At 44.7% G+C, this 13,180-nt stretch overlaps 1 protein-coding gene across 1 annotated transcript in view; it reads right to left on the bottom strand.

Annotated features, from left to right (window-relative positions):
* T265_00484 (hypothetical protein) overlaps nt 1-13,180 on the bottom strand; it is a gene marked incomplete at both ends in the record, with an annotated part of 37,523 nt that overhangs the window by 11,173 nt on the left and 13,170 nt on the right. Inside the window, 2 exons of the mRNA XM_009164288.1 lie at nt 8,005-8,131; nt 11,500-11,614. Of these exons, the coding sequence (XP_009162552.1) occupies nt 8,005-8,131; nt 11,500-11,614 (242 nt within the window). The remainder of the gene's footprint in view (nt 1-8,004; nt 8,132-11,499; nt 11,615-13,180) is intronic.

The raw sequence follows: 13,180 nt of genomic DNA, 5'->3' as shown, positions 1-13,180 counted from the left end.
GTACAGTATGAAGACAACGAAGATACAAGCCCAAGCAATCGAGAAACTTGTTTCGTTTTACACTGTGGTGCGTTTACCGTTCCGCAGAATAAATGACTAATAATAATTATGACACTGTTCCTGTGCCTACCCGTCATGCCAACCGGAGTGGGCACAACGGCTGTGCCAGGTTGCCCAAGCCCACACAGGACCAGTTGAGATGCCGGAGTTGGGTTCGGACCACAATTCTTCAGGCCAGTAAGTTTGTGTCTTAACTATTGAACGACCGCAACCTCCAGCCGAACCAAGAGTGCTAAATTTGCATGAATAGGTGCCTAAGGAGGAAAAAAACTCAGTAAAAACTCGAGAATCACGATTACATGACAAAGAATGAAAGCGATAGTGGAATCTCAGTGTTCGGATCAACCTTACTTCAACCGTTTACACTGACAACCGAGGATGATCCTCTTACCTTTTCTCATCAATCAATATGTGTTAAGCACTATGACGTATGTTCAATTTTTTGCCAGAAATTGAATGTGAGGCGACGAATCTCATGGGTAGCTACCAATTCTATCTTTCCCTTGTTGAAAGACAGCTGAATGCGGATGGAAGGAGAGCCTTTTTATGCGAAATACACTAATTTGCACACCACTCTGAGTTTAAAGGGTGACTCACCCGAATCCTACCTGAATCTCTCGAAAACCGAAACCGTTTGTGGGCTGTTAAAGAGTTTTCAGCTACCTTATAAGTAGTACTCTTCAGGACTTCTATATGGTTTCAACTGGTAAACCACCTGAAGGGAAGGTTTAAAGCTTAACTATGGTCCTAGTTTCCGCTGCTCATCCTTCCCCATTCACTGAGCTATACAACAGCGGTACAGTTCTGAATTATTACTACACTCCTTTCTTGAAAAAATTTCCAGTTTGCCCCTTGGTCTTCTCACTTTTTGATACACAGTACCACGTCGGCCATCAATAGAAATTCTTGCCACATTGATTATATATGGACAATGGCAAAAGGTTACAACTGGGCCCATACTCGTCACTAGGCAATTTTCGCACGACTTGAAGGCAAACAATCAGAGGGCCTCCCCAGGGAAGCTCGTGCCCGTGGCATGTAAACAAGAGAGGAATGAGGTTAAAACGGTGGGGGTCTGAAACATTAGAATGACATTCGTGGGAGGGGAGCTAGGTTCAAAGATCAAGCACCGAGATGGGGTCACTTGGCGATCATGCCAGTAAAGCAGTCTTCCAAGTGTAGGTTACGTTTCCGATAAGTCCATCAACTATCTCTTATATCTGAATGCTTGCTAACACACCAAAAATGGACTTGTTCTGAAGAGATAGTTGAATAAAAGATTGAATGATCTGAATTCGATTTTTCTCAAGAACTGCTACTCATTAAAGTTGGTAGCGCTACACGTTAAAACGTCAGTATAAAGCATTTTTGCCACCTGCAGATAAGATAGTTTTGATAAAACTACCCTCATCTGAAGATCCATCGGCATACATTCTATCCCGAAAACCAATCCGCCTCGAGACGTAGAAATAAGAAAAATCGTTCAGCTGTCACACCCTTTCGGTGCCTAACTGCGATGCCATCCGAAGGAAGCACGAGGGCTCGGATACTGCCAGATTGCTGAAGCCTAGACAGGGGAAGTCGAGAGGCAAAGGCCGAGCTCGAACCACAGACCTTCCGGTCAGTAAATTCACCCTCTATCCACTTGGGCCATGTCACCTTCCTCAAGAAGTAGACCCTTAAAACAGTGAGAATCAGCATACAGCATGCATACTAACCAACCAGGATTCAGAAGTGAACTGCCCATAATTCCTTTTCTGCCGCAGCGGACTGGAACACAAAGGCGCTTAGAAAAACGTATCTGAGAGCGCTGTGGAGCATCACCAGCTACGAATCCATGGAATACAAAAGCCAGTTACATACTGGACTAGAGATGACCCCATAAGGGCTTTCAAGGCTACATCAATCTCAAGGATACAGACAACGGCCACTAGCGACGGTTGGGGTCATAGATGCATGTTTGTTCAAACACGTATCGTGCGTTTAGCAGAAATCATGCACAGGCTTTGCTGGTACGTTGGACTCAAATAGCACCTACGCATCAAGTTACGACCAACATAACAGTTGACAGACAAAACAGGGCTACTGAATCTGATAACAACAAAGCCTAGCAAAGATGGGCAACAACCGGACGAAGCAAAAGGTCATCATCATCATCGACAGCATGACATCAGTTTTCAGCACTGATGCTTCGCTGCCGTACAACAACAAAAGACCTCCACTTACGCAAGGAAAAAAGGACGATCGACTTAGAGGAACCAGATATAGGTACAGAAAGGCCTATGCGGATTCTCCGTGCAGAGCTTTGGCGCATCAAGGAAATGTGCACAGCCAACTGGTCATTATGAATTGTGCCACAATCCCGATACATAAACAGTCGCACTGAGAGCCATGTCTGGCAAGTGCGAAAAAACGTTCGTCCAATTGCTTGCCATCTCATTACACTGTAACGCGACTACTAATTTAAAGTTGATCAGGATGACGATTAGGGGGAATGCTTGTCATTCTTACAGAATGCACATACAAAATCGTACATTCATTTATGTGGTATCCGACATATCAACAGATCCTACCAAATCGATGTAACGACGTAACTGGCTAACTTAGTCTGTAAATGCTTGTGTTAAGAGTGAAGCGTACAGTCACTGTGGTATAATCGCGTGGTATGTGGCCTTAGCCAATCAGTATAATGCTACTCTCCTAGTGTTTCGACTTTTCCAAAGTGATACCTTTGTTGAACTGAAGATTGCTGGCAGCTGAAGTCTGATTTCAAAGCTTGTTAATTCGACCGCAAACGCCTCATCACCAGTGGAGGTAATATCGGCAGTGGGTTGTCATGTAGGGAAACTGTGCGAATCATCAGCAGACATGATATCCGTTTTCAATAGTTGGCAATATATTCATCCACTGAGGGCAGTTAGACTTAGGGCGCGATCGACTAAGATAGCGGAACTTGTCAAAAGCATACCGAAATGTCAGATGATCTCGGGTAGAAGAGCTTATTTTGCACGATATCGTCAGATTGCACATTCTGTTGAAACATGGGCGGATCATTTGATGCTACACTACGAGTACTGAATTACCTCGACGGAACGCATTGCTCGTAAGATTGCTGACGATTCTTCGACAGGTCACGGCCTTAGCCTTTTCAGATCGCATCAGGTAGGCACAGTACATGAGCTTCTGTCAGTCGTATGCCTTAATTAGACCAAAATTGTACACACAGTTCGCGGATTACAATCATTTGCAAATACTTTTGGCTTTAATGAGAGGATCGACTGAATCCCATCTGAATCTCTCTTTTATGGTATTCAGCGACTTTATGAGTAGTATTCCATCAGCAAAATATACTGCGATTCCTCGAAAATCGTAACAATTGAAATATGAGATTGCCTTTGTACAGCGGATTCAGCTGAAAAGTATCACAAATTGTAGATTCAGCTTGGATTCAGTTGGATCTCCCGTTAAAACCAACGTTGGGTTACTTTATTGAGGACACAGCGGCCATCTTACTGGATCTGCTGCTCGGTTTAAAGTAGGCTATACTATTTAGTAATTTGTTCGGCTTCTGCACCAGAGGAAGTTATGTGACTCGAAGCTGCGTAAATTAGACTTGATCGGCTTACCTACAAGGGGTAGTGTGTTAAAAAATGGGATGTCCATGACCAAGCGAAGATGGATGCCTATTTGGGTTGAAATTGACAAGTCACAAGTTCTGCACCTGCTCAGTTTCAAATACCTTAGGACCAGAAACAATCTACCGTGACTGCTTAGAATGAAAGCACACTCACAAATAGATTTGTCCGGAAAGTGGGAATGATTCCAATTAAACGTCAATCGGCCACACTTAGCCAACATCACAAAATGAAAGATTATCGTCCGACAAGCAGCGAACTAACTATGCATATGTCAGGGCGAAATCGCAACTCACAACTTTATGAGCTGCAGCAAAGCCAGCATCACAAAATGAAAGATTATCGTCCGACAAGCAGCGAACTAACTATGCATATGTCAGGGCGAAATCGCAACTCACAACTTTATGAGGCTGCAGCAAACCACCCAAACGCCGGTGTGGCATTCACAAATTGCGTTTGCCCAGAAAACGGACACAGATCGAAGGAGCTCTGATGGTTGTGAACCGGAACACATGCTCGAGGCGAAATATTGATTCAGATTTTTATTGAAGATTTCTATAGCGAAGAAACTTTGATTAAGAAAAGAATGGGCAGTGCCCACTTTTGTACAACTGAAACCTTCAGTGATCACACAGAAAGCACTACTTCCATCCAGAAGTGGGGGCTATTGGATTGGACGTTATTTTAGATATAATGTATCCCCATAGTTCAATCATCCCCTCATCATATTCCGTTCAACGTTGGTATTCTGACTGTGGGCATTCATCAAACTTTGGTTGAAACCTTGTTCCATGTCATCGACTCAAAGGGCGAATATCAGTAATCTGTCGCCCTCTTAACCGGATTATTGATAGTTGCAAAATGACGGAAAGGATAACTGGGGCCAAAGTAGAACAACTCATGGAAATACGCGTTCGTGGGCATGCTGATAGCGTGGTTTCCGAAAATTCTACTCATCTACTACCACCTTCGTCCTCGCTAACGAAAAGTGAGTGGTTGCTTAGGCTACCGGAAGCCAGCTACATGTTTGTACGTTGATTTCAACGAGATTTTGGTAAAGTTCTTCATATGTGTGTTTGGTCAAACGCATAAGGCACGGATTTAGGGGTAAGTAGTACAACGTTTTTGTGTGTGCCACTATATACACCAAAGAAGCATATCTACGGAGTGCTCTCCCAAATGCTGTGTTGATGAATTACACTGAAGTGGAATTCAAGCTGGTGGACAAGTTTTCCTCAGCAATGTTTGGCGTACGGCGCTCTCATTATCATCAACTGGGACATGCAGAAATCTGTTGCGATGGGCTAATGAACAATACCGGGCCAATGTGATGGCTTGTAGGGGATTCCAGGGTCACAAAAACTTATCCTGTCAGCTACAATTCAATGAAGCTCAATCAGTGAAAAACAAGGCCACTCCCATTATCTTGTTGCAGAATGTATTCCTGCAACTAGACGACAGGCACCAATGGATCCGGTGTTTAAAGCGTAGATATGGCACATTGATCGACTGAGACCGTCATTTATTACGGTCTAAGAGGAAAGTAGGTCATATATAGGGAATTCAACCAAATTTTCCCCACCCACCGCACTACTTATGAGGTTGCTGAAAACACCTCGACGGCCTACTACCGGATATGCCCCTATATGTGTTCATCAAATACGCACAGTTCACGAATTTTCACCAATCTTGTGGCGCAGTCGAACAGTGAATTGCGCGAAATTAGGGGAATACACTCACTTGAAAATTGCTTTAGTGTTAACGGAAGGCTCAGCAGAACCTCTCATTTGTTGTACTTTGAGTCGACTCCAAATCTACCATCCAATTGTACTTCTTCCAGACTTCGTTGTCCAACTTGGGCATTCATATCATCCGTCTTTCTTGCTGACTGAAGTAGTCGCGACAGATTTTGGTAAAATCCGTCTTTTTCAGTCTGTAGGGACGTATGCTGATACGAGAAATAAACACCATCTGCCCCACTGACCTGCATGGGTCCTAATAAAGCCAGACAACCGCACAGCAAAAAGATAACTGTTTAGTGGGATCCAGTCTGGTAAGGCACTTTCAGCCTTGCGGTAGAGTGCAACTCCCATACCGTAGATACCACGAGCCATCGCGTCAGGATCCCCAGATTTACGAAGAATGAAATGTAGAACATCTGATCTCGTTCCAATCGACTTGAGGTGCACGACCGAGGTGGGTTCTTGTATGCGTGTTTCGGAGACACAACATACATCGACAGAAATTGTAAGCAAGGTTTCAGCAAGAGATTCCCATTGCCTAATTTGACGTAGAGTACGTACGTTAAAGGCTGCAATGGGGGTCACATCATCCGAGGTTGCTAAGTGACTATTCCGTGACTATTAATCACGGAACACTGGCTAGAGAAGTGGCAGCTGGGTTGATTACACTGCATCGTTCGACTGTTGGGGTACTTGGGCATTCATATCATCCGTCTTTCTTGCTGACTGAAGTAGTCGCGACAGATTTTGGTAAAATCCGTCTTTTTCAGTCTGTAGGGACGTATGCTGATACGAGAAATAAACACCATCTGCCCCACTGACCTGCATGGGTCCTAATAAAGCCAGACAACCGCACAGCAAAAAGATAACTGTTTAGTGGGATCCAGTCTGGTAAGGCACTTTCAGCCTTGCGGTAGAGTGCAACTCCCATACCGTAGATACCACGGGCCATCGCGTCAGGATCCCCAGATTTACGAAGAATGAAATGTAGAACATCTGATCTCGTTCCAATCGACTTGAGGTGCACGACCGAGGTGGGTTCTTGTATGCGTGTTTCGGAGACACAACATACATCGACAGAAATTGTAAGCAAGGTTTCAGCAAGAGATTCCCATTGCCTAATTTGACGTAGAGTACGTACGTTAAAGGCTGCAATGGGGGTCACATCATCCGAGGTTGCTAAGTGACTATTCCGTGACTATTAATCACGGAATACTGGCTAGAGAGGTGGCAGATGGGTTGATTACACTGCATCGTTCGACTGTTGGGGAGTGAGTGTGGGAAAAGGCCGGTAAGCGAAGAGCCAAGCCGAAGAAGCGGGTTTAGTTGAGATACCCCACTTGAGTCTTTGACTTCAAAGTCTGACCCACAAGTCAGTGGAGGGATGTAGGGTTTTGTTCATAGAACCTGCCCCTAGCTTCTGACTCAAAAGTTTGACGCTCCAGGCAGCGGTTGTCAGGGTTATCTTGGGTGACCCCTCTCTGAGCCAATGGACTCAATGGACTGACCCGCCTGGCTGCAATGGTCGACCTGGCCCGAGGGCGCCGGGAGTAGGGCATTACTGTCTCACTCCTAGTGCAGCTTCGTACAGCAGGTGCCCTTTGAGCAGTACCGGGATCTTTAGTTTTAAAAGCATTTCGACCGATTGAATAATTTGAATAATGGGCCGACAGTCACGGTCAACCGTTGGGCGATCAGAGTGTGCGGTTTTCAGGGCCGATCTTTTCTAACCCGTCCTTCCTTGGGAGAAGGCAGCCTCGCTTATTCCATAAATATGGACATGCTGGTCACCTGGAGGAAGTGGCTTTCTGCCTTCACGCTCCTATTGCAGAGGACAGTACGACTTTACCTCCAGACCACTTCGTAATACGATTACTGGCAGTACGGGGACTCACCGTTCTTCGTCATGCTGCTCCCTTTTGTTGGCTTTCCAGGCATGGCTGAACCTTTAGGAACTGAGTTCTAGCCAGTATAGCCCGCAGCAGCACAAAAGCCCGACCAACACGACAGGTGACAGCTTTGGGTTGGATCCCAAGCGTGTGCAAAACAATCTCAGTTTGGAAGAATTATACTGGGGGTATGATAACGAAAGGAACGGGAGCACCTCATCCACCTAAGTTGTCGTATCTCTACAGTGATGTGGCACTTAGAAAGGGAATAAAAGGTGAAAAATGCGAGGTTGCTATGTCTAACAGATGAAACAACAGACTACCGGGTTCAACCTATGTTAGTAGCCATCGTTTGCACATACTTTTCTTCGAGCGCATATCCTGGATTATAATCACATCAAACCATCTCCAATCAGGGAATTTTCCAACGTCAACCACTATTTATTCAGGGTTTAGTCGCCAGAGTTATGGGGCTCTCTCGGGACAGATGAGACAAGTTTTGGTCATCCCTTTCGGTTGGTCTCCTCAAAGGCAAAACTCTTCAGCAAAAGCTAAACCTGATGAAAATGAAACTGTTTTTGTCGCATTCCGCACAAAATTCTCTAGCACTCCGATAAAAGTGTGTATTCACCAACCATGCGGCGGTAGACCAGGGCAAGAACATCGGACCATACATACTTTACTGTTTTTTCAATCAGCACCGTCATCACTTCGGTAACCGCCTCGGCAAGTGCAATAAACGGTCCAGTCTTCTCCACTCGTGAGCCGGCAATAAGGCCCAGTACCAAACTGGAAGCTAGTATGCCTGCAAAAGCAAACGCAAAAGAGGATAGAGAAACAGGAAGAATCACGTGTCAGTAGTAGATTCCAAAGGAGAAAGAAAATAACCCGGGACGGAAATCATCAGTGAGCAGTGACAGTAAGGAGTTGACTAGATTCAAACAGGTGCTATGGGTACGAAATTCAAAAGAGATCTTAAGCTCTGGCAAGTTGGAAATTTTGAGTGGGTCAGAGAATTATTTTGCCGAATTTTTAGTACTCATAATGAAGTTCGAATTTTACTACATGCGTACCGCCACTTGGCTGCTCGCTAGCTTGAGTGTAAGTCAGCTTCACGTTCAGTGGTTATGGCGCGAATTTATAGACCGAAAGGTTCGTGGTTCGGACCCGACCTCTGCCTCTCGACTACCCCTGACTAGGCTTGGGAAACCTGGCAGTATTTCAGCCCTTGTGTTTACTTCCGGTGGTAGTTAGGCACTGGACGATAAGTATGACAATGTTGGATTTCGTCAAAGGCAACGCTGAGGCGTCTCTTTTGACCTTTGTAAACTTTAACCCCGAGCCTTGGTTGCATTTCCAGAATAGGATTATAACCAAAAATAGAAGTTAAACACAGTTTACATTTGTCCCGAAGCTACCAGCCAAATTGTGGATCGTGTCGCCAAATGTAACGTCTGTCCAACCGTTAAAGCAGAGCAGGGAGGGAAAGCGACGTTGCAATGAAGAGTCTTTGGTTTCCAACGGTGAACAGAACCCAGTACACCAGTGTGTAGGGGTTAACCACTACAGTAGTGTCTTTAGATGGATCACTATATCAGTGATTGTCAAACTGCCCAGGGCTCGCTTTGCTCGGTATGGTATTCCCGACACCGTACTCACTACCAATGGGCAAGGAGTTCAGAACTTTTCCGGTGAAGTGGTCCCTCGGCGTCCCACGAGTAACTCTCATCACGGTCAATATAACGGCAAACCGGAGTTCCACGGTCAAAAAAACCAAAGTTATGAACGTAGGAGTTTAAAGTGTAATGTTCCTTGTGCACCTTCAAAGCAGCCGACGAAGTATTGTCCAGCATATTGACAGCAATATCAGGAGATTCGCATTTCGTTCCCCAACATCATACTTACCAGCTTCCAAACTACCCAACTCATGGGAAGTTACGAAGCGATTATATGAACGCAAAGTGAACAGCTACTACTTCCGCTATAGTTACACCAAAACCTTGTTAGAACTACAGTCAGGTTGTACGGTTTGGTTAAAATTTGTGCAGTTAAAAGAACGACAAGAGGATCAGAGTGGATTTTGAGCATAGCGCGCAGAAGTAGATGGTTTTATGAGAAGGCGGCTCGAAATGTTTGCAAGTAAGATGTAAGAGTGCAGATTGCAAAAGCTGAATGAAGCGAAACTGGATACAATATGGGGATTGCTGCTATTTGTCAGAACAAGACTTTGAGTTCGAATGGTTCACAGTGCTGGTTTAAAACGTAGATTCCAGTTGTGATAATCTCACGGGCTGGTGTTTGGATAGGTCGAAAACTCTAGTAGTTCTACTCGGGCATGTCAGCACTTCTGCAGTGTGATACTGATTAGACTTTGCTTGACCTACAAACAATTCGACTGTTTACGACAGCCCTTTCAACATTCCAGTTGAACTGTCTTTTCAAACTTAACTTCTCAAAAGGTTATCCAGGTCAGGTGAACATAATAGATGGATGCACTCACGGCAGTGAATCTGAAAAGTGGGGCAATATGGCGCACGGCAACCCTATTTGTCGGGTTTCCCAAACGACCATTATTGTTTTCGCTTTTGGCACAAAAGCTTCGTCAGGCCAAGTGACTAGGTTCTGAGGTTGGTCGAGATTTAAGGCGGAAGGAGAACCAATCAGCTAAGTCAAGCTAAATCTCTGTTGGGTGTCGGCCGAGGGATTTTTGTGTGTTAGAGTGGTTGAACAAGTGTTGGGTCAGTGGGGAAACCTAAAGGTGTTTGGGTCCAGCCTAGAGTCTAGTTCTTCTGGTTCGGTTTACTTGATGATCCCTCATGAACGTCGTTTGAACCTTCTGTCCGTCTGTGTGGATGAGCTAGTGCTAAGATGGTTGTGTAAGAGGGATGCTGTGAACTTTGTTCGGGTCGGAATTTCCTCGCCCACCCCTTGTTTTTGCTAATGATTCTACGTGGATTGAAAACCACACAGTCACGTGTCAACTTGGTTTTTCTAAGACTGCTATCCATACGACCACCGGTTCGTAGAAATCGTTCGTACCCAGCGATTAACTCATCATTCATTACAGCACGACTTTTAAAACACGGTGCATGTACCACGCAAGGTAGGCAAAGCGTTTCGGGATAAAACATAGGCAAATCCGTTCCTATTTCGATCACATAGAGTCATGTGCGTCAGTAGCAAGCAGTAGCAATAATTATCGATAAGCTTGCGTTGGTGGGCACGTGGTACTAAGATTACCCGTTAGTGAGTGGTGTCCGATTCGTACCGCAATTACATGTTGAAACTGAACTGTTACTAAACTTTTGGGGAGTCGAACGTATTTGTTTAAAATGACCGGTCAAACCTCGAACTTGATATCATCGGGTCATCCATAAAAAATCAATGACCATCTGGAAGCAATAAAACTAACTCTGCCAACACCTGGTGATAAAACATGTGAGTACTTACGCTTGTAAATAATAATAATAATGAAATGTTTACCGATACTTCCAAACTTTGAAACACAGCATGGATTTGCTGGAGGTCTGGGTTGAAAAATTATGAAACGTGAAATACGTTCGTGAAAAACGTAATCCAAGCCCGATCCATAGAATATGATCCAGGGATGTAGGAAGTTAGACTCAAGGTGCTAGAATAAATTCCATCCATATCGAATTCCATAAGACTACTGGAGATGCGGTAAAGACTACTGGTAGATGCGGTAACGGGCGTCCAAACGTGCTTGGTAAAAAGTGTGCTCCTCCAAATGTACTACGTCAAACACAGTGAATTCAAGTGATGTGCATTAGTTCATCAATTTGATTTAAGACAGGACAGACGAATGTGGTGCTTGGCATTGAAAAACCTCTCTATTAGAGTGGATCGACTGGGTGAAACTTTTAGATGGGGAACACTAGGAATGCTAGAATCCAAGTGACAGAAGTATGGAGTCGAAACAACTAAAATCTAGCCAGGAAAAATGGATGTGAGAATATGTATACGCTGAGTGGCGAACTATCTTCATTTCTAGTGGCGATTTTTTGGCACTTGCAACCGTGCGGTAGTCAATCGGCTCTACACTGGAGTGAAACCGCCGGTTCTCCATCCTAACTGTTGACCGAACGAAAGGAGCCGACCACCGGGAGAATTCAGCTTGTCTCTGAGTGAAACGGTCACAGTTGCACAAATTACCTAAAATGTTTGGTCCACTTTTGACGCCCACGTCACGATAGAAAACCACGTTTGTTGTGCTAGTTCCGTTATTTTCGGTTGCATTTGATGCGGTAGGCACGTAGGTCGTGACTGTCTGAATGAAAAGCGACAGAAAAAAAGGAGGACAGGTTTGTGAGGGTTAACGGTTATCGATACGTTGGTAACTCGGAACAACCATGTCACTACACAGGTAAACTGCGTTCATCCCAATAGGTCAGCACAAAATGGTATTTTAGTAAACTTGGAACATGCTAAGTTCTCATCAACTGGCCTTAGAAAACAACAGTCCAGGTAAGTCTGTTTTTTTGAAATGTTGAAGTCACGTACTCGAGGCGGCAACAGCGTAGTCGTGAGTTGGGGGGAATCAGAGATAAGGTAAACAGTTGGTGTCTACATTTCTGAGATCATGTTTGCTCCCTTGAGTTCTCACCATGAGAAACGCGCACGCAGTACTGATAAGACCGATTGATGGAAAACCGACTGTGTTTGGGGGAATCAGTGGTCACTGAATCGGCCAAGTGACAACCTGAGTGAGTTCGCCGGTATCAAATCCCCCAGAGCTTCTGAAAGCGTAGACCATTATGAGTTGAGTCAGTTGCGATTTCTGAGGTCAAGATAATACACCAGTTTCGGGTGGGTTTTCCTGAATGTGTCAGTGGGCAAAATCACAGGGGCAGGGCACAGCTGAGTCAAACTGTTTTGAAAAACCGAGACACAATGCGAATATGTTGCATTCTCGCCAAGCATCAACGTTGGTACACAACTCCATAATTTCGAAGGAGTAGTGAGGTCAAGAACTCATGCGTAGTCAGATGATTGCGGCACGCCGTTCAACAAACACTCATTACCTGAACGTGAGCTACTCTACTAAATTGTTACGGGTCTAAAGACCTCTTACGATTCGGAAAATGTGCACTGCTGAATACTAAACTAATGCAGCGTTTCACCTTGATTTGATTGAACAGGACGATATCGAAACTCTGGAGCTGACGAAAAGTCCTGTTAGAAGTTGGTGGTCTCAATGAAACACAGTTTGAGGCCAGCCTGCACGTGAATAATTTAATGCGAGGACGCGACGGCATTTCACGAAGAGACATCTGGGAAATTCAAGGTGGCAGCTATTCTTAACAAACGTCCCGTTGGTACTGAAATGAGGCCGCATCACCATGCTCACAGTTCATTTAAACAACTCGAAAAGCGAGTTGGAAGTCGTGTTGGTTTTTTATTTGGAGGATTTCTTCAGTTAAGGGTACTCAGTCGTCTGAATTTTGACAATATTCGTGTGAGTCAGCAGTACATTGCCAGGCTTACACATATAGAAAGTTTACTCTTCTTTGGGCAGATGGAGACTAGAAATCGTGTTGACCACACCAGCAGTGCTTACCCGTACTAGTTACATAAAGCAGGAAATTATGCTTTCAGCAAATAAACTGTTGTTCACACTGGGTACAGGAGCTGCGGACTTCCGTCCCAAAAACATGCAGTCTATACGAATCCCGTGTGATGAAACTTCCACTGTCTGTGTAAGCAACCTTATTCGTCGTGGCACACTATGGTGCACAAAAAAAACGAAGATACTGCTGTCGAAAAATACATTCATTTGCAAATCTATTCGATTTTCACGAGAGACTCAACTGAACCCTCGTTTAATGATATTCTA

Source organism: Opisthorchis viverrini, assembly GCF_000715545.1.
Source record: "Opisthorchis viverrini unplaced genomic scaffold opera_v5_5, whole genome shotgun sequence".
Lineage (NCBI taxonomy): Eukaryota > Metazoa > Platyhelminthes > Trematoda > Opisthorchiida > Opisthorchiidae > Opisthorchis > Opisthorchis viverrini.
This window is presented reverse-complemented; position numbering and strand designations above follow the sequence as displayed.